We start from the raw sequence: 20,002 nt of genomic DNA, 5'->3' as shown, positions 1-20,002 counted from the left end.
ACCCATGGCAAAACCGACAGGCAACTGACATCGAGGTGGTAGCAGATCATGAGGAGGACGCCATGTTCAGAGAACGAAACTGGTAGCTTCATCTGATGTAGGCGACATGGCCGAACTTGGCCGCCGGGACCGAGCACTCGAACCTCTTCCCGACCATCTCCACCACCCCGCTCAACAACGCCTTCATGCCGCGCGCGACGCCGGCCTGCGCCGCCGACCGCCGCTTCTTCGCTGTCTTCGTCTTCGCCGTCGCTGAACCGCCATCAGCCGCGGCGGCCTTCAACCCTTGATCGAGCCAAGGCAGCAGCTGCAGCTGCTGGAGCGCCATCTCCGTGCCACCGCGGGAACAAGAACCATCCACCACCATTCCGGCGGCCGGCGGATCACAAGTTCACTGCATGTGTATGTCTCTGGTGGGGACTGCAGGGATCGGAGCGCGCGGCTTTATTTAAGAGTGAAGCGCGCGTGACACGATGCGGGAAGAGACCGGCATGTGCATGGGCGCAGACCAGATCGACGAGGCCAATGGCGTTCGGACGTCGGCGCCGTGGCCGGGTCGTCGTCTGCTCGCGAGCGCCGGACAGCGACGTGGGAGGCGACCTGGTGCTACACCCTGGGCTCGTTCCCCGCTCGCTGATTTCAGCGATCGCGGATCGGCTTATAATCGAGAGAGCCAAGTCAAAATTCAAGAGGTGCAGGACGTCATCCGGCCGGATAACTACAACACAGCTGAAAGCTGTTCATTTGGAAATTAAAGGAAGTGGACTCAAATCTATATAATTTCAGTTCATGTATCCAACTAAGCTGTTTCTTCTTCATGAAATTGATGTAAAAGTATGTTCCAAGCGATCACATCCAAAAGGCATCACATCTTCAGGACAACCTTTCATTTTCTACCTTTTCTGTTGCTCAACAAATTACATAGAGCCAAATAGAATGAAGGATGCAAATCACTCCTCAAGAATTGTACCCTCTTGTCACACGCCCATGGCCTGTGCACACATGTTGTTGTACAATTCTTGTTGGGGCTTCATTTGAAGACAAGCACACAGACGTGTAAAGAACAGAAAGCTTCCGGTGTATAAATTGCTCTAGTTTCGAGCCACACTCTGCATCGCACTGTAACAACAGAAAATGAAACGAAAACCCAAGGAAATTTACAGGGATGCGTATGATCCTAACCAATGGCACCTCGCCACCTCATATGTACACACAAACACACGCATGCACGACGGCTCGAGCACGGACGCGTCACGCCATCCGCTCGGCCGGCAGGTGCCACACCCAGAACTCCTCCTTCGGGCCGGCGCCGGCGCCGGCCCGCTTCCGGGGGCTCGCCTTCGGCGACATGGGCCTGCGCCGGCGGACGTCCTTCCTCGGCGCCCGCTCCTTCTTCTCCTCCGGCGCCGGCGTCTCCGTCGCCGCCACGAACAGCACCAACGGCCCAACGGGCCCCACCGGCCCCAGGGGCACGTCGTCCTTGAGGCTGAGCAGCGGCTCCAGGGCCTCGACGACGGCGGACATGTCCGGCCGGTTCTTGGGGCTGCCGCTGAGGCACCGGTACGCGACGAGGGCCGCGCTCTGCGCCGCCCGCGCCGAGTACTGGCCCTCCATGGCCGGGTCCATGATCCGGGCCAGCTTGAGCGGGTCCTTGAGGCACGGCCGCCCGTAGTCCACCAGGTTCTGCTCCCGGCTCGGCCGCGTCTTGTCCACCGACCGCCGGCCGGTCAGGATCTCCAGCAGCACCACGCCGAAGCTGTACACATCGCTCTTCGCCGTGAGGTGGCCCGTCATGATGTACTCCGGCGCCGCGTAGCCGTGCGTGCCCATCACGCGCGTCGAGACGTGGGTGTCGTCGCCCTCCGGGCCGTCCTTGGCGAGCCCAAAGTCTGACAGCTTGGCCTTGTAGTCCTGGAGAATGATCGAATTCATCAGCGATTTGGCATCTCGTGGTTGTTGGGCCAAATAAACTTCCGAGGAACTTATGCTGGGCCTTTTCAGGCCCATCTGAGGACCTCACTTGGACAAAATCCAGACCATAATATTAGTCCACAGTGATCCCTTCCATTTTCTCTACACTAGGTGTTGGCTGAGGTGATTATGGATCATTTTTTAATTTGGAAGTTATTAGACAGCTCAGTCACTTTTTAGAGCTTAACTTACGGGTTCAAACTCTAGAAAACTATTCCTTAGAAAAGGTAAAAAAAAAATCTAGAACGCTGAATGTCTGAACCTCAGAAGTCTCTTAAAGTCTGAAGCTTCTTTCATTGGAAGACTATTGGAAAGTGCATATGATGTTTACTGCTAAGTAAATACTAGTCCACAACGTATGACGCACGGCCTGACACCATGCATGCTGAAGTAGCTCATCAAACTGACATGGCAGATTGCAAAAACTAAACTACTCACCGAGTCGAGCAAGATGTTGGAGGCCTTGAAGTCACGGTAGATCACCGGCTTCTCTGCGTCGTGGAGGAACGCCAAACCCTTCGCGGCGCCTACTGCAATGTTTAGTCGGGTTGACCAGGGCAGCACGGCAGGAATCTCTGCAGAGATATCAAAGAAAAATTCAGCAGGATCTTCACATTGTGATCTCAATTCTCTCAAGCTACTGAATGTTTATTGTTTAGCATACATCATCAGACATTCATAGCATACATCATCAGACATTCAGACAGGATGGGCCTATCAGTATTATTGCACCAGGATTTCAGGAAAAGAATAGCAGTTGCCTGTAGTAGATGAGCTTATCGCCGGCTCTATAGAATTTTGGTTTCTTTTACACATTGATTACCTAGAACTGCATGTATATATAAAACAATTTGGAGATGGATCCAGTCAACGCGTTGGGCGAATTCCTTATGACCAAGAACAGATCAATCAGTGATCGACATTGATCTAGCAAATACATGTGAACTCTGTCTCTATCCAGAGTGTTGTGCAAGCTAGCACGAATGCTCAGTTCCGCGTGCGGCTAATTCAATAAGTCCGTAACAGTGCCATGCTCAGTTCAGTCAAATCTGGTTTGATCAGGTCGAACTCGAAAGCTTGGAAGGTGGTTGAATATGTACTTTTAAACATTTTGAAAGTTTCCGCAGTTACCAACTTGAAATTAAACAACATTTTGTTTTCCTCCCAATAATTCCCCTGACTCTGTGAGCTTAAATGGTTAGGTAGGAATTGGAACCCAATTTTCCTGCTAACCGTGCCAAGTCAACAAGGATGAGACTTGTCAACCTCATCTCACATCATCACTGCAGCTAGCCAGCATTGTGGTTCGAATATAATCTATCGTCCAGATCAGCGACAACAATAATTCGGCATTTCAGCAGGTATTGGGCTCAAGCAACTAGTGTTAATTGGTAATTAGTGCCATGGTTACAGATATGAATGGAGTATTGTAGAGTGTACTCACGCTTGAAGAGGTGGTTCTCGAGGCTGCCGTGCTCCATGTACTCGTAGACGAGGAGGCGGTGCTCGTCCTCGCAGCAGTAGCCGACCAGCTTCACCAGGTTGGGGTGCCGCAGCTGCCCCAGGAAGATCACCTCCGCCTGCATGCGCCCAACAAAGAAATCAAAAAACATGCCGAGATCACGTCAGGATCATCACCGTGCCGGCGCACCTTATCCGCGGCGGCTGCCGGAACCCGGAACCGTCGCGATCGCTCAACCACCCGCCCCCCTCGGCGTTGGCTTCCGCCACACATGTCCGCGTCTCATTGCCCGCCGAGATATTCTCGGCGCTCTCGCGGCCAATCATATCGTGGCATGCGCGGTGTTTCAAATTTCTAATTTAGAGATGAGCATGTTGAACTAATTAACCTTGATTTCCTAGGAATTAAATTAAATTAAATTATCACCATGTTGCTTCCTTAAATTTTGGGATGATGAATTCTTCTTCATCAGGAAGCGAACTAGTATACTAGCTAGCTCGAAAGATTTTGGTTTTTCTGTGGGGTTACTCAAGGCTGCACTTGCACCAGGTGTCATGCGAAGAACTGGTTTGATGGTTGCCATAAGGGTTGGGTTTAGTGATCCTTGTAAGGGAACTGACCGGCTAGCTTCGGCTCACCAGTCACCACAAGGTCACTCTTTCACTACAAGAAAGGTTCAGACCAAGAGTCCTTTTTTCTTTTTTTAAAAAAGATGATCTTTTGGGGACTACGACTCTTCGAAGAAAGCTATGTATGTATGCCATCGATGATCGATCTAGGAGGAGTACAGCAAGTACTAGCTAGAACCACACACAATTAAAGAGTAGTACTGTAATAGCTTGCTAACCACTGCACGCGGGGTGGTAATGAGCACACGTGGCACGATCAGACAGACGGTAGAGGTACGGGATGGATGGTAGAGGAAGGAGTGGACGACGCGGGCAGCAGAGGAGAGAGAGGAGAGGAGTACGCAGTACAGCAGCACGTACCAGCCACTCCTTGTGTCCCTGTGCGCCCTCGGGGTCCCAGAGCTTGACGGCGATGGCCTGCGGCTTGAGCCCCTTCTTGACGCCGTCGGCGACGAAGCCCTTGTAGACGGGGCCGAAGCCGCCCTCGCCCAGGAAGTTGCCGGAGACGAAGCCCCTGGTGGCCTCGCGCAGCTCCGCGACGCTGAACACGTGCAGGTTCGACCCCACCAGCGACACCGACAGGTCCTGGTCCGCCGCGCCGCTCAGGTCCGTGAACGACAGCCGCCCGCCGCCCGGACGCACCTTCCGCTGCCTGTCCCCCTTCGCTCCTCCCCCTCCGCCGCCGCCGCCGAGGCAGCCGCCCAGCAGCGACCTCCACGCCGACGCCTTCTCCTTCCTCGTCCTCATCGCGGAGTTGAGCAGCGCTGTCGAAGCGTTTGCGCGGCCGCGCGCGCGACGCGAAAGCGAGAGGAGAAGCCCCGTGAAACGCTGGGGATTGGGGCGTTCCGGCGGCGATGGATCTGAGTTGTTGCGTGAGCTGGGAGGATGGTCTGGTGGTGGTGCGGCGAGCTGGACGCACGGGGCGCGCGGCGGATATATAGACGCGCGGGCCGGGGGTGACGGGGCGGGGCCGCGCGCCACGACGGCACGGGGAGGGGAGGGGTCGGGTCTCGTCGGGCCAGGGTCGAGCGGCGCGCGCTTGGAACGGAACGCTAGCGGCCGGGTCACATTATACAATTCGTTGCTGTCCCTGTTGCGGAGTTTCCATGCGGGGGTTTCTTGGGAGCTTTGGGGCCCCTGTTTCCGTGGTCTGAGTTTCGGAAGGTGTTTTGTGTTCTTCCCTACCTACCCGGGCTCTGACTTTGGGAGAGAGTAGGTGATGCGTTTAGATTACTAGTATTTGCTTAAATCCGGGACTATCATGTCAGGAATTGGAACAGTACGTGTGCAAGAAAAGGTCGGCCGGTCTCGATCTAGAAATGGTAAGAACTGCAGTAGTAGTTGGCCGATTCACATTCACCCCCCCCCCCCCCCGGTTGACTCTCAAAAAAAAAAATCACCGCCCGAGATGCCCAGCTCGTTCAGAACTCTAGCATGCAGTTCGTGCGAGGAACGGGGACCCCGGTCAAGGCAGGGGCTGTTGTTCTTGCACGAGCACACGCCGCCGACTCGCAGTCACCCACCCAACCACTGCCGGGCGCGATCCCGCAGCCCGTGGCGAGGCTGTACCCACGCGCCCGTGACACTCTGCGGGGTGGTCTTTCTTTAGGGTCGGTCACCCGTGCGTGACCGTGTCCTGCTCGACGGATGGATGGCAAGTTGCAGCACCAGCACACGGGCCACCCTCTCGCAAACAGCCCCGGCAAAAAAGACGCCCGATCATCAACTTGCGTAAAGCCGTAAAGCGCTTTTGACAAATGCGCCGCGCCGCCGCCCCCGCCGCCGGAGAGGCACGGCGCACGGTGCTCTCCATGCATCGCTCGGAGCCGACAGCGTCACCCTCAGGCCGAGGCCCGAGCCCGACTCGGCAGTCCTCGGTTTCTCACCGAGCTCCCTGGCAACCCGACTTTCGGCGATGCGCCGCGCACCGAGGCACCGAGGCGGCATCACCGCATCAGCTGATCGCGCCCGTCGGAACGGAGCGGCCGGCCGGCTGGAGCGCGGGGGGGCATCCGGCATCCGCGCCCGTCGCCCGTCGGTCGATCCGCGTCCGGGGCCCCGCCGGGAAATTCCCGTCGGTTTGGACCTTTCCCGGCTTGGGGACGACGACAGAGGCCAGTGTCAGCGTCGTCGGCTCGCGATGCCTATCGGGGGTTCTTACTTCTTAGGAGACGTGCGTGCCATCGGAGTGGGAACCAAACTTCCTTTTCTTCTAGAGGGAAAGGGACAGGAGCTTCCCCGGCACGGATAATGGATCGATCGGCCTGTGCGGCCAGGCTGCGAGCGCCTAGCCGTGGCCGCCGGTGAAACAGTTCAGATCAGATGCCAAGGAAAGTTCAGGATGTTTCATGCAGCTCCGCCCGATCGACCAGCAGTCGCCACGAACTGGTCGTGGTGTTTGCTAGAAACCTAGGACTCGACGCGAGCATACATGTGATGGTCGAGGTGCGATGCCCGTGCAAGCAATGCTGCGAGAGACGGCAGGTAAACCGATCGATGCCGTATTTTAATCTGTTGCCTGATCCATCGATCGGTCGATCTTCAAACGCGACCTATGCCGACGTTGGCGGGGTTAGGTTTGGGGGTTATAAAACCCTAAAAATGACGGCTACAGAGTTCTCTCCGAGCGGATCGCGTCTTGCAAATTCCATCATCAGGACCATGACCATGTAAAGAGTGGACAATTTCTTTTATTTATGAGCGCGCGTATTCGCAAGGTTTTCTCCGGAGCAGGGCATGACTGGCCTTGGCCTCACCTGCAACGGCGTGGACCTGGTTTTTCTCCGGCAGGTGGGGTTGGAGCAGGCGGGCAGGGCACGCGCCCTGGCAGTCGAGCCTTGTTCATGCACGCAGGCGGAGGAAATAATCCTCGCATCCTTTTGACTTCTGCAGTGCGCACCCATCGAACCTGCGTTCGTTAGGAAAATCGACCCGGTTCGCTCACGTGATCGGCTGAGCTCCAGGATGAACCGATCTGTTCAATTCGTTGTTTACTTCTGACGACCGCGCCGTGGATCAGCTCATTTCTCACCGAACTCATCGCCATGACATGGAGAAGAAATCTCCTTGTTTCATTCGTCTCCAAGAAACCCTGACCTTGAACATGATCAAGATCCTGTTCCATTGGATCAGTGACGTCAGCCTATTCATATATATAGCTCCAGCGCATCAAGAACAGCAAATAGAAGCTCAGACATCGATCTGCGGCGGCCACGTCATCGACATCGAGAGAGCAGTTGGACAAGCAAGGAAGAGTCAGTTTAACTCAAACCTGACCAAAATCCCTCTCCTGAAACTGTGGCCCTGAAACCAACAGCAGGCTCCGTCCCGAATTGACACGTTCTAGAAACCCTTAAAGAAAATCAGGATCACATGTAAAGAGCCAGCGTCTGCTAATGACAGTCATCTGCAGGTGAGCGACAGCGTAACCCCTTGTGTGATGGGAGAGAGATACGGGGTAGGTTCGCCATCTTTTTCCATGAAGAGCTCAAGTGTCACACGACGACCCGGTACCAACTGCTGTATGCGTGCAATATGTGGACGAGCCGACCGGGCTTCTTATGCACTTCTCGCTGCCTGATTAGTCTTCATCTTGCTGATTTGAAGATAAACGCTTCTTTTGGCAGGTACAACCACAGGGTTATAAGATATGATCCAGACCCTTATAGCATCTCTCGTTTTCAGCTAAACATTCTAGATCATTAGATCAATGCCTACTGCTTTGAGAAGAGGCACAGGACCCCCCCCCCCCAAAAAAAAAAAAGAATTTGTATCTCTTTTTTAAAAAAGAATATCTAGTAGCTGCTAGCTAGGGTTCTTGATTTTGTTGAACATATATACTCGTGATTTAATACGGATCATTCATGCCCCCCGACGTGAGCACGTATTCCTCATCAGGGTTTCTTTATGCTGAGAAATGGGGATTGAATAAGCAAGCCTGGTGATGATTGTTCCATATCCATGTATGTAGATATGCAGCTCTGTTTGGTTGAAACATCAGAGATCTTAATTCGCATACGTGTTACGAGTGCCGGTGATTTAATACGGATCATCCATCCCCGTGACTTAATAGTTGGTGCAGGAATCTCTTAGTTGATCTGTAGTATTTCAATTCTGTCGGCTACGAGCAAACAAGGTTCTGCAATAGCTAGCCTGGTTACTTTTTAAACTGGACACTATCCTTAGCTTGATTTGGTCAACCGGCATATGGTTTCTGAAAGGAACTAGGTGCTCACTTCTTCAATGGACAGCTTACTTGACATTTGAATTCTGAACCCAAGAACAAAATGCCTCCGATCCTACTCCAAATTTCCTCCAGGACTAGTTCCACATCACCAATTATTTTATCACGGGGATTGGATCATAATTGATCTTCCTTTTGTCAAAAGCAGAGGCTTTACATTTTTAATATAGGCATTTAATCAACCTAACACCATTAGCACCAACACCCTTCTGCGTACAGTCATTATTAATTGCTGGCGTAAACTTTTCATGTCAACGCATGCTCCGTGCCCTGATATCTTTTCACGACATCGATCGGATCAGCAGCGTCTGCTCGGCTGCTCCCAACTTCCCAAACACTGCTGCATGTCAACAACCTCATGGAGGTCATGGTAGGTGCGTCGAGTTCAAGCCATAGGAGAGACAATCAGCAACCAAATTCAGATTTAGTAACACCGATAAGTGGTTGTTAGCTTCCTTTGTGACAAAAAGTTCTACGGAGTAAAATCCAAGTAGCACGCATTTTCTCCCTTTCGAAAAGGAAAAAAAAAGACAGCACAGGAAAAGAGGAGGGGGGGGGGGGGGGAGCTTTAGCTTGACTTACAAAACTACCGGGTCGAGTCGAGCTGAGCCGAGCTGAGATAGATATTTTTGCTCGTGGCTTAACAATCCAAGTTTTTCGACAACCTATTGTGGTGGACTGATAGCTCAGCTTGGCAGTGTTTCTGTCGTCGCTTCTCTATGATGCAAGACTTCCATCTGGATTCTTTGGCTTATCGTCTTGTCCCCTCTGTACATGATCCACGGTTTTTTCAACCCTCCGGCATTTGTTTGTGTGCCTTGCCCCATAGTTCGGTTGGAATTTGCAAGGGTGGATGGTCCCATGCATGTCTGTTTGGCATTTCCCCCGGCCAGGGCCCCTTTCCAGCTGCGTGGTGCGGCACGAACACGAGCCGCGTTGACACGAGAGGCTGGTGGATTAAGAATGGCCCGGCATAGATGTGCTGAGCTTGACATGACTCGGACCACACCATCTCTCTTTTTATACTTGCACAAACATGGATTTCATACGGATTTCCAGTGCGAAGTACACTGGAATTTGTTGGATTAATCCATGATACGCACGAAGATTAGGTACGTTCCCTTACTCAGCGTTGAGTTCTTGGATCAAAAGAACAAGCCGGAGCAAAGGATAATCGTCCTGAGTCATGACCAACCTCATGCCGTACTGCGCAGCAATTTACATGCTGCCAAATAGTTGTCGATCTCCTGCACTTTTGCTTGCCAGAGTTCCAAGCCCCACATGTCGACAACAAATCGACAGCGAACTGTGGATGGAGCATTTTATTTTTAGAATAAAAAAATTGCCCATGCTCCAGAGCCTATAATAGACTAAAACATGAACGGAACTTTCAACTGTTGAAACAGAGAAGTGGATCATGGAATCCATCCCCCACCACGTATAGTGTCTGCAGAAACAGGAGAGAACACAGCATCATCAATGATCCAAGCTCTGTTGCCACTGCAGCGTCAGACTGACAGAAGGCGATAATGATTTGCGGAAGCGAACCGCACCATGATCAAAGAATATGTACAGTACAGCACCCCCGACGGCTAATGAAGGGGTGCAGACCATTCGGTTTCGCAAATTTGGTATAACACGACAACACAACACAACAGGCGGTGCGACATTCTGTCAGGAAAAACACAGCCTACACAGCACTCTTTTGCCCCTATCCCCACAACTACTAGTTCACTGGAAGTACCTTGCAAAATTTCAGGCCCAGATAGAAGAATAACTAGGATTTGGGGAGAAAGATCAAACTAAACAAAAGGTAACCCTTTATTTTTTTTTCTCAGCAGAAACTATTGAGGGACAAACTCCCCTGCATCCCACTAGAACGCAATGAATAAGGAACTCCACCACGGTAGCCAGAATTGGTAAAGATATTGCCGCAGTATACATCTGCAAAAGCATAAAAAGGTAAATTCAGGTAAGTTCCATGTAGCAAGCATAGACAAAAGTGAGAAACAGAGGTCAAACTGCATTTAAGGTTCCTTTTTTTTTTGCCTGGAGGGGTAAAAGCAGACAATGCATTTAACCAGTTGTGTTCCAGCCAGCTAAAATAGGAATTAGGGTCACAAATTCACAAATGTAAAACCAGACAATGCGTGTAGTGCATATTGCTAATATGCTACTGGAAACAAATGCATACAAAAATCAAACTATTAAACGGAGTGTTCAAAGAACGCGAAAAGCACCCAACAAGATGCACGCAAACAACATAACACGCCTTGGGGATTTATACAAAAAAGAGACAGGACGAAAACAGATATTGCATTAGAGGCAAGAGGTTACCTTCCAATCTCAGAAATGGTAGCTCTATATACATTGATGACACAACTACCCTGCAAATCATAAAAATTTAGCAAAACAATACAGAAAGAAATGAAACGCAACACATACAGAAAAACAAGAAACAAAAGGGCAGTAATAACTACCTATACTTGATAAACACAGCTGAGGAGTCTTCTGCTGGCAAACATATTGAAAATGAATGAATGGTGCTATCTGAATACAAGACTCCCATTCCCTAGCGGTCTTAATTTCTCAATAAGCGATTGATAAAATGACCTGAATGCCTTGATATCATTTCCCTGTTGAAACGGAAGCTATGTTAATTACAACAAGATACAGTATATTCAAACAATCCAAAAGAAATGGCCTATTCAAAAGCAAGAGATGAGATCCTGAATCCCAAAACAGTTATCACCTTATCACAATTCAACCTAACAATGAAATAGCCTTAAAATATAGGACAAACAGTAGATGGCGACTTATTCACCCAAGAACGTTGAAGTGAAGTTATCTGTTAAATGCTCACTGTGCAGGCCACCATTTATAATAGTACAGAGTTGCTTTGTTATGCTAAGCTGACAAGTGTCCAACTATCAACAGCACAGAAGCATAGTTTACTCACATTCACTAATTTTAAGAATTGTTTGACTTACAAAATTAATGTCTATCATCATATCAATGATAAATCTCTAACCAAGCGAGGTTCAAGAGAAGAAAGCACATACCTGTAACTTCTGGCAGTATTGTTTAGCTAGGTCTGGTGGGCAACAAACTTTCGTAAGATCTGTTTCTACAAACTTCTTAATGAAGACATCCCCAAATCTTTCATACATAATCTTTTGGGCCACCACAATTTCACCAAAGAGAACAAGCTAAAGAAAGAAACAAGTCAAATGAATAAAGCTGTTGAATAAAAAGAATCAAACCATGCCACCAAAAATATTCACTAGTAATGCTATAAATTGACAATACAGGGTATTCTGAATCAAAGAAATATGTTAAGACCAAGTATGTGCCTACTTGACTCTAAACCTGAATAGCCAACTTGGAAGGCCCAGACCCCCCATCCTTACATGCGTAGTTAGAACACCAAGCGCTTTGCTTATCAACGGAGAGCAATGAAGGCACAGGGATGTAGCACACTGGCAGAAACTAAGCATTCCATTTTGACACATGAAAGGGAACCAAATAGTTATACAGTCCCTGGTAGTGTTCTAAAATTGAACAAACTAACATATTTCCATATAATGGTTTCTGCAGAAGGCCAGCATGAAACAATGTGTAACTCAATTTTTAAATCAACTTCATGAGGGCTAGAAAAAATCAATATTAAAAAGGGTAATTGACCAGAATGAACTTAATAGAACTTGGCGCACTTTAGAATTGTCAACAAATGAAGATAACATAACAAGCACATTAGGCAAGTTATTAAATACAACGGTTGAGTCACTGAAAAAAATGCAGATAATAACTTATTTAGCTGTAAGTTGAAGTCCTAACATTATTTAGAAATCAGGTGTACCCTACAGGTTACAAAATCAAGCCGAACAACTTATGTCAGCTCAATTGAATTGCCATTTAACCCAATTAACCTAAGTTAAGGCAATGGTCAGACATATTTCCCCTTTTGTGAGACTGGCACTCCACACAATGTGAAGCCTATAAATCCTACCAACACAGCGATTACAGACATTGTCATAGAGCCATGCTAAGGTTTACTTTCACCATTGCAAATATAAAGATTGCCACATCAAACAGTTGCAAGCATGTCTTACCGAATTAGCATCACGTAAATCAAATGATTTATCAAGGACGCTGTACAAACAGCAATTAGTAGCAAACTTCTCAATCATAAATTCTCGGAAGCCAGTAATCTGAGGAAAATAGAGTAACAAAACAAGAAGTATGTGAGCAATCCGACTGAATGCCATGTAGTGAATAGCTCAAAATTCATGACATAACAAGATTACCTTATCTTCCGAGTTAGTGCACCAGTCTTTTACAAGATTCACAAAAATTTGTACACATGCCTAAGAATACCATGGCCACGGTGTGAGTAAACTTACAGTGAAGGCTGAGAATGCAAATAGATTGAAAAGGACATAAATAAGTAATCAAGATCAATCATAATCCTCACCTTGCGGAGTAGTATATCTTTATGTTTACATGAAGTAAATAAAAGCAACTGCATTATAGTATCCAGATACTGCACACAGCTAGGAGTAAGGAGAATTGTAGAAAGATCATGGGTTGCCATAGCATGCAAGAATGTGTATAATGTCCTCTGCAGCTCTTGCAGTTCTCGCATTTCCTGTAGTAGCGAGACGATAATAATTACATCAAACAAGGAAACATATCCTGTAACTGTACAAGCCTATCCACTTGAGCTAGTGGAATATGATGCTAACCAAAATAGTTAAATTAGATGGGGCAAGAACTATCACACTCTAGCCATACAGCGTAAAGTGGAGTATGGTATCATGTTCATGTCATCTTGGTTCATTTAATGATTATTGATAGATCGTGCAAGAACTATTTGCTTTGTTGAACTGTATTTGGCATGAGTTATAGCTAGAGTTGTGCTGTCATAAGTAGGAAAACAGAAAACAGTAGCAAGTAATGTAGTATATTTCCAAGCCTAGCACATTCCAAAGGCACTAGCATTCTTACAATATAGACAAGCAGATACATCAAGGTACTACAAGAACAACCAATTCGAAAATAAAGTATTATACACCATGGTACAGATGCAATCAATATTACCTCAGTATTGCTTGCAGGACCAGCTGAAAATGCATCTTGTGATAGTATCACAGACAAATGACTTGCAATAGTAGGAAAGATTTCTTCCAATACAGTGCTAGCTGATGATTTGAATTTGCAGATTATTTGGTTTACCAATACGAGAAACTCCACCATATCTTTATCCTGTATGAAAATAACAATGATGTGAGCACCAAAAATGATGCAAGATAGAATTAACTGTAAGATGACAGGAAAAAAAGAAAGAATCGGAACAAACTTTAAGTATTCAAAGCTAATAGGAGGCTAGGATTAATGGATTACACAATTTTAGTTATATTAACCGACTTTAGGGAGTAAACTTTGGTACCTAGGTGACATGTAAGAAAAATGCCTTGCCCTGGTGATCACACATTTTGTGCAGAGAATTTGTTCCTATGTTTTTTGCACCACCATCACCACCCCACCCCCCAAACACACGCACACAAAAAAAGAGGGGGGGGGGGCGGCTAATATGCCATTAGTACTTACTGTAACTGCTTTACGGTAAGAACGAGAATATTTATAGGAGCGCATTAAAGTCCACCCCAGAAGGAATCGTTAGCGCATATTTATGGCCTAGTCATATCTGTGGTTTCCTGTTATTTGGCTAAATACTCTGATCTAACCTTATAATAAACGATTTCATTTTCATTTAAAGGCTGTAAACATATTTTTAAAACAGCTACTAATATTTATACAGCACGACTCTTGCCAACTGCTTTCCCTTGAAGAAATTTTGCTGTAGGAAAGGAATCTTGCAAAGCAGAAAACCAAGAAAACAGAAGCTTCTGACATTAAAATATAATTGAAATACCTCATTATCAAGAAGCAATTGCCTCAGTGCGATTGGAATATATGGAAGTACTGGGGTACCTAATATCTCAATCATCCGATGCAGAAAGGATATAACCTGGATTTCAGCATTGAACAAATTAGGAAATGGTTAATCATGTTATCAAAGCAGGAAAGTAAGGAAGATGTTTAAGGAACAGGTTCAGATTTACCTTAGATCGCAGAGGTTTCACATTAGGAAATGAGATGAGGACTTGCAAAACAACATCAAGGGTCTGGGGAGAAGATGATAAAATAATTTATATCAGAAGAAAAGGCAAAGTGAAGACCGCAGATGTGGTGTTCACTGATGCAGAGTAATTGAGGGTTAACAACTGTTTTCTGTCTGGCTAATTGCATATATCCCATATGATACACAATGACAAGACAAAACCATACAACAATAGTCTATATAGGCAAGTTCACATGACTTACTTTCTTGAACATGACCCCAATAGCGGGCCTATTTCCCATCACAAGGCGCTCATTAAAGCCCTAGAAAAGGGGAATGCCAGAAGTAAGTGTGAGGTGCAAATGACTTCCGCGCACAGAAGAATCATTACATGAGGATTAAACAAAAGTTTAAAAGTTAGAGCACCAGTATAATGTACCAGAGATGGCCTATAATGTCAAACCGCATTTTAGAGGAAGTTTAATAACACATCCATGCAATTTGTGGATGACAGTTACCTTGCTGACCATATTTAATGCAACAATAATCTGTTGAAGACTAATGGCTCTCGGTGATGATTCTTCAAGTCCTTGTGCTTTGGCATCCATAACAAGTGACTCAATCTAGAAAAGATTATACAAGCATCAGTAAGTTTCTCATGCCAAGAACCTAATGCCATAATATTAAGCAAAAGGAAAATTAATCACCTGATGACAGAGAGGATTTAGCAGAGCAGTCAAGTACTGAACCTGCTTCTCTGGTGAGACCTCTTCAATGCTGATCAATAATCCAACAGCCTGAAATTAGACAATGCGTCACTGGTCCAAGTTAGTATTTCCACTGCACAAAAATAAACTAGGCACATGTAAGTTGGGTCATAGAGATAAATGAACAATGAACCTCAAAAATTTGGCTGCCATCCTCTGAGCTGGGAAACTTCGCATCTTTGTTTGCCCAATCCATAGAAGTGAATTGGCTTAGCACATCTTGAAGGCTCTGTTAACTCACAGGCTCATAGTTTCAGCAAAAGAATAACATAAAAGTTAAGTGTCTATCCACCAACAGAGATAAGGAAAGACCTGCAAAATGGTATCCAGGTAAGGCACCAGCTTTGCCTTCAATAACTTAACTGCCCTCATGAATAAGTATCCTGCACGCCGGCTCACGTGGGCATTTTGATGGTGTATGCCACGGTTATCCAAGAACACACCAAGCAGGTGTGGCACATACTGCACATGTTCCTGCATGAACTTCATATAGCGGGTAACTGTCTCCAGATAAACCAATGCTACTAAGCGGTGTGTGTGACATGAGAATCTCGCAGCAAGGAGCATGGGCACAAGCTCCCCCAGCAGCCCTGTCCCAGTCCGGATCTCTTCCTCACCCACTGCTTCTCCAAGCCGGTAGAACAGGGTAAGAGCAACCTCAACATCCTCCACGCTAGCTTCTGCAGACGAGAGGGCTGTCACAAGCAACCCTCTTATGAACAGCTGAGCAGCAGCTGGCGCTACACGACAAATGCTCCGGAACAATGCAATCAAATCCTTCCGTTGCTCTGCCTTGAGGTCCTCCTCCTCCTTCCCTATCTTGTCAAGCACATCAAGATGGCCCCTATATACTGGATCATATGACATCTGCACCCGCACCACCTCCAAGATCCGTCCCAAGTGTCCCAACTGCTTCTCAGATGGTGCCTTCATCATGCTTACATAGCCAGATAAGAACTCAAGGACGGAACCAGCATCCACCTCTTCATCATCGGAGCTCTCTGCAGCTGCAAATACAGCCGGCAGCACCTCTTCCAGCATCTCCAAAGCTGCAGCTCCATCAGCATCACTAGCGCCAAGCCTCCGATAACATTCGAGGGCCTCCGCAGCGTATGTTGTTACCAAGGGTGCCATCTTTAACCCGCTGTCTGGGCTACCGAGCGCCTGCTGTGCAACCAGGAGCGACCTCAGCAATCCCACCTTCGCCCTCACGTCCATCCTCTTCGCTGCCACAGCAGAGAGGCACCCCACTGCTGCAGCAGCAAGTGGAGCTGCGCTTCCAGGTGACATCACAATGTCAAAGAGTAGAGGAACAAACACATCGTTGGCCACCAGTCCGACATCGATCCACGAGATGCACCTGCGCGCCGCGTCAAGGGCTACCGCTGCAGCAGCAGGATCAGCTGTACGGAGTGTTGAGGCGGCTGCGTGCCAGTGGCGGGCGATCTGGGGCACACACTGAGCGCGCATGGAATCCTTCACTCGCATAGCGTCGGTGGCCTCGTCGGCACTGCGAGGGTACTCCTGGGAGAGCAGGTCGTCGTCGAGGGAGATGAGAACCCTCGCGAACATGTCCGTCAAGCCCGGCTGCGGCGGCGCGGGCGGGAGGAGGTCCAGGAAGTAGGAGGGGTAGACATGGGGGTAATCGAGGCGGATGAGGAGCGCAACAAGCTGGGCGAGCTTGTTGCGGAGAAACGGCGGCGACGCGGCGTGTGAGGAAACCGCTAGCGAGAGGAGCGAGGAGCGGAGCAGCGCGAGGTCGTCGGGGAGCACGAGGCAGCGGTGGAGGAGCGCGTCGTGAAGAGACTGGAGGCACCAGAAGTGGACCTGCGCGTGCGGGGAGGAGGCGAGGCCGGAGAGGCAGAGGCGGAGGAGCGACGACGGCGGGGACTCGTCGCGGGCGCGGGCGCAGAAGGCGAGAGCCTCCGCGCGGACGGAAGGGGACGCCACGGCGGCGGCGGGGGAGTCGGAAGCCAGCAGGATGGCCTGCTCGAGGTCGTCCATGGCGGTGCGGAGGAATCTGGGGAAGCGGAGGTGGAGGGGGGCGGAGACGGGGAAAGAGACGGGATGGGAGCGGAGGTGGGGTTAATATAGGAGAGGGTTTGCTCCGCCGTGCTCCTTGCTTTGTTTGCTTGGATGGGTGTGGTTTTGCTGCTTGTTTTGGGATTCGCCTTGCCGGTTTGTGGGTTTATGGGCTGATTTGGGTTTAGGTTTTACGGCTGCTGGTTTTTAGGGTTTTTGTTTCAACGCTGGGTAAAAAGGCATCTGTCTAAAAATATGGATCTCACAAGAGTCATCTCATCTAACAACAATGATGATGATAAGATACTAGTCTTTTTTCATTAGAGAAGAAGGTAGGACTCCCTTCATTAGTAGAATATAAAAGCGCATGTGCCGTGAAAAAATATATTTTGCGAATGTGTATGAGATAATTATTATTTGGCGCCAAACAAGCAATATATGTAAAACGTGTTTATGATGTGTACGTGCATATTTATGTAAGATTTTTAGTTACAATAATGTCGGGACTCGTGAGTTGGCCAAATCAACAATGTTCTAAAATCTAACTTTTGCGAAGTTAATTTCAACTCTAAAGCAATGTTGAATTATCAATAACCGCAGTTGTGAGTTAGCGTGTACTCCATCCGTTCAACTATCATCCACGTATTTTGTGCTAGTACGTATTTGGTGTAGCTCAACGCTTGTCGCGTATATCGAAAATGAACAAAAAGAGTATTTATAAGAAGAGTCACGTTTTCTAGCAAAAAGTACCATCTATATATCTAGAAACACATATATTGCATCAAATGTATATAAGTAACTAAATAAATAAGATTCAAATGTGACATTGTGAAATGCCACCAATTAATATTTTCCATATAGCAAGTTTTGCGACGTAGACTACTTATTATGATTTTTTCTTATTTCTACTCATTTTGTGGCACTTGGTATTATGCGCTTAAGATACGAGCTTTTATCAAACTTTTTATCAAACCACACAACTTATACACCAGTGATAAAAAGTTATACCAAAAATTCCTAATGGTTTGAAAGGAAAATGTTAAAAGAAAATCACAAGAGGACTGTACCAAATTGCCAACATACCCGGACCGAGGCTCATGGTGAACGCGACATAAGTTCCCACGGAGAGCATGCCCCTCTCCTCTGGTGATCGCAATGACCAAAACCGCCGTGTCTTGCATCGTTGGCTGTTGCCTCACCCCGTTCACGACGACAGGGAGAAACAGCTGGAGATGAGTCAGTCTTGGTGGCAAAAGGAGCCTTTTCCTTTCCTCCTTTCTGCAACCTGGGCTGATTTGCAGCGTCAGATGACCAAAGGGCCTAGCCTTGGAAACAATTCCCGGACCAATATCCTCTCGACCGAAAACGGTGAAAAGAAAAGCACTCCCCACCAAATTCTGGCCCAGCCCAATATCGCATTACACATCCACCGCAAAAACCCTAGGAAGTCCCATCAACGGCCCCCGCTCCCCCATCCGACATCCGACGGCGGCCGCATCACGCGCCCGCCTTATAAGATCACTCCATTCCCAGCTCCTAGGGTTTTCTCCTCCACTCCCTTCCCCGCCTCCACTCCTACCCTCCCAGGCGCTGCCCAGGTAAGTCGGCGGCGAGCGGCGGCGGCGGCGATGACGACCCGCTTCAAGAAGAACCGCAAGAAGCGCGGTCACGTGTCCGCCGGGCACGGCCGTATCGGCAAGCACCGCAAGCACCCTGGAGGTCGCGGTAACGCCGGTGGCATGCACCACCATCGCATCCTCTTCGACAAGTACCATCCGGGGTACTTCGGCAAGGTGGGTATGCGCTACTTCCACAAGCTCCGCAACAAGTTCTACTGCCCGGCGGTCAACGTCGAGCGCCTCTGGTCGATGGTGCCCGCCGAGAAGGCGGCGGAGGCCGGCGCCGACAAGGCCCCGCAGATCGACGTCACCCAGTTCGGCTACTTCAAGGTGCTCGGGAAGGGGAAGCTGCCGTCCAAGCCCATTGTCGTCAAGGCCAAGCTCATCTCCAAGGTCGCCGAGAAGAAGATCAAGGCCGCCGGCGGCGCCGTCGTGCTCACCGCCTAGGTTCCAGCCCTTGTCCGCCTCTTGGTTTTGAGATCTATATCTGAACTAGTAGTGCTTTCCTGTCAGCTATTTGTGTTAAGAAGACTTACTAGCTTTAAAATTGCTGTGGCTCCTGCCTGGTGGGACAGTGGTTATGAGGATTTTTGCACTTAGTGATGTCAGTCCATATCAAATATCTCAGATATGTCAACGCTATCTTTTGCTACCATTTATCACAATTTCGTATGTGTGATCGATTCGTGATGCGTCACCTGTGATCTATGATGTAGTGTAATTCTGTTTGTGATTGCATTACAACATTTTCTGTTAGGAACGATGTGAAATGCTTGTTTTGTGGATGACAAGCCTCATGATTTAGCATGTTCTCGTGGTATTAGCTTTATCAACTTAATGTAACCTTGATTCTTTGTATTGTATTTCTAGAGATTGCAAACTATGATGCATGTGTAGACGGTCATGAACCTGGTATCCTTGTCCTTGAACTGTTTTATTGGTTATGAGCTGTTGCATGGTTATTTATGTCCTTGCAAATACAAAGCCACACATGCTGGAGACATTGTTTCCTCATCATGTGATCATTGAAGTTCTTGCCTGGTCTGAACTGTGCATTGTGAATGTTGCACTTAGTGATGCCTATCAATTTCTAATTTTTAGGTTTGTTGATGCTATTACTGCGAATTGTGATTTTATTGACCTGTGTAAATGAATAGTGGTGCTT

At 48.2% G+C, this 20,002-nt stretch overlaps 3 protein-coding genes across 3 annotated transcripts; 1 reads left to right on the top strand and 2 right to left on the bottom strand.

Moving 5' to 3' along the window:
* Positions 1-1,055: 1,055 nt before the first annotated feature.
* On the bottom strand, positions 1,056-5,879 carry LOC112881320 (serine/threonine-protein kinase RIPK-like). The gene is made up of 5 exons (XM_025945988.1): positions 5,794-5,879; positions 4,423-5,212; positions 3,416-3,551; positions 2,410-2,546; positions 1,056-1,911 (listed from the first exon to the last, which is right to left on the bottom strand). Exons 1-5 carry the CDS (start codon positions 5,877-5,879, stop codon positions 1,252-1,254), a joined length of 1,809 nt encoding a protein of 602 aa, XP_025801773.1. The 3' UTR covers positions 1,056-1,251.
* Positions 5,880-9,778: 3,899 nt separating this feature from the next.
* Positions 9,779-17,319, bottom strand: LOC112880081 (exportin-T). Its single transcript, XM_025944560.1, has 15 exons — positions 15,509-17,319; positions 15,330-15,425; positions 15,137-15,226; positions 14,948-15,052; positions 14,693-14,752; positions 14,431-14,493; positions 14,241-14,336; positions 13,406-13,570; positions 12,780-12,953; positions 12,613-12,672; positions 12,418-12,516; positions 11,368-11,514; positions 10,786-10,941; positions 10,643-10,692; positions 9,779-10,249 (listed from the first exon to the last, which is right to left on the bottom strand). The coding sequence occupies exons 1-13, from the start codon at positions 17,198-17,200 to the stop codon at positions 10,852-10,854; spliced, it is 2,937 nt and encodes a 978-aa protein (XP_025800345.1). The 5' UTR covers positions 17,201-17,319; the 3' UTR covers positions 9,779-10,249; positions 10,643-10,692; positions 10,786-10,851.
* A 1,436-nt stretch (positions 17,320-18,755) lies between these two features.
* Positions 18,756-19,522, top strand: LOC112880083 (60S ribosomal protein L27a-3-like). The gene has a single exon (XM_025944562.1). It carries the CDS (start codon positions 18,847-18,849, stop codon positions 19,282-19,284), a length of 438 nt encoding a protein of 145 aa, XP_025800347.1. The 5' UTR covers positions 18,756-18,846; the 3' UTR covers positions 19,285-19,522.
* The last annotated feature ends 480 nt before the right edge of the window (positions 19,523-20,002 follow it).

The sequence above is a fragment of the Panicum hallii genome, chromosome 2 (genome assembly GCF_002211085.1).
Source record: "Panicum hallii strain FIL2 chromosome 2, PHallii_v3.1, whole genome shotgun sequence".
In the NCBI taxonomy this organism is placed as follows: Eukaryota; Viridiplantae; Streptophyta; class Magnoliopsida; order Poales; family Poaceae; genus Panicum; species Panicum hallii.
Note: the sequence above shows the minus strand (reverse complement) of the source record. Positions and strands in the feature narration are given on the sequence as shown.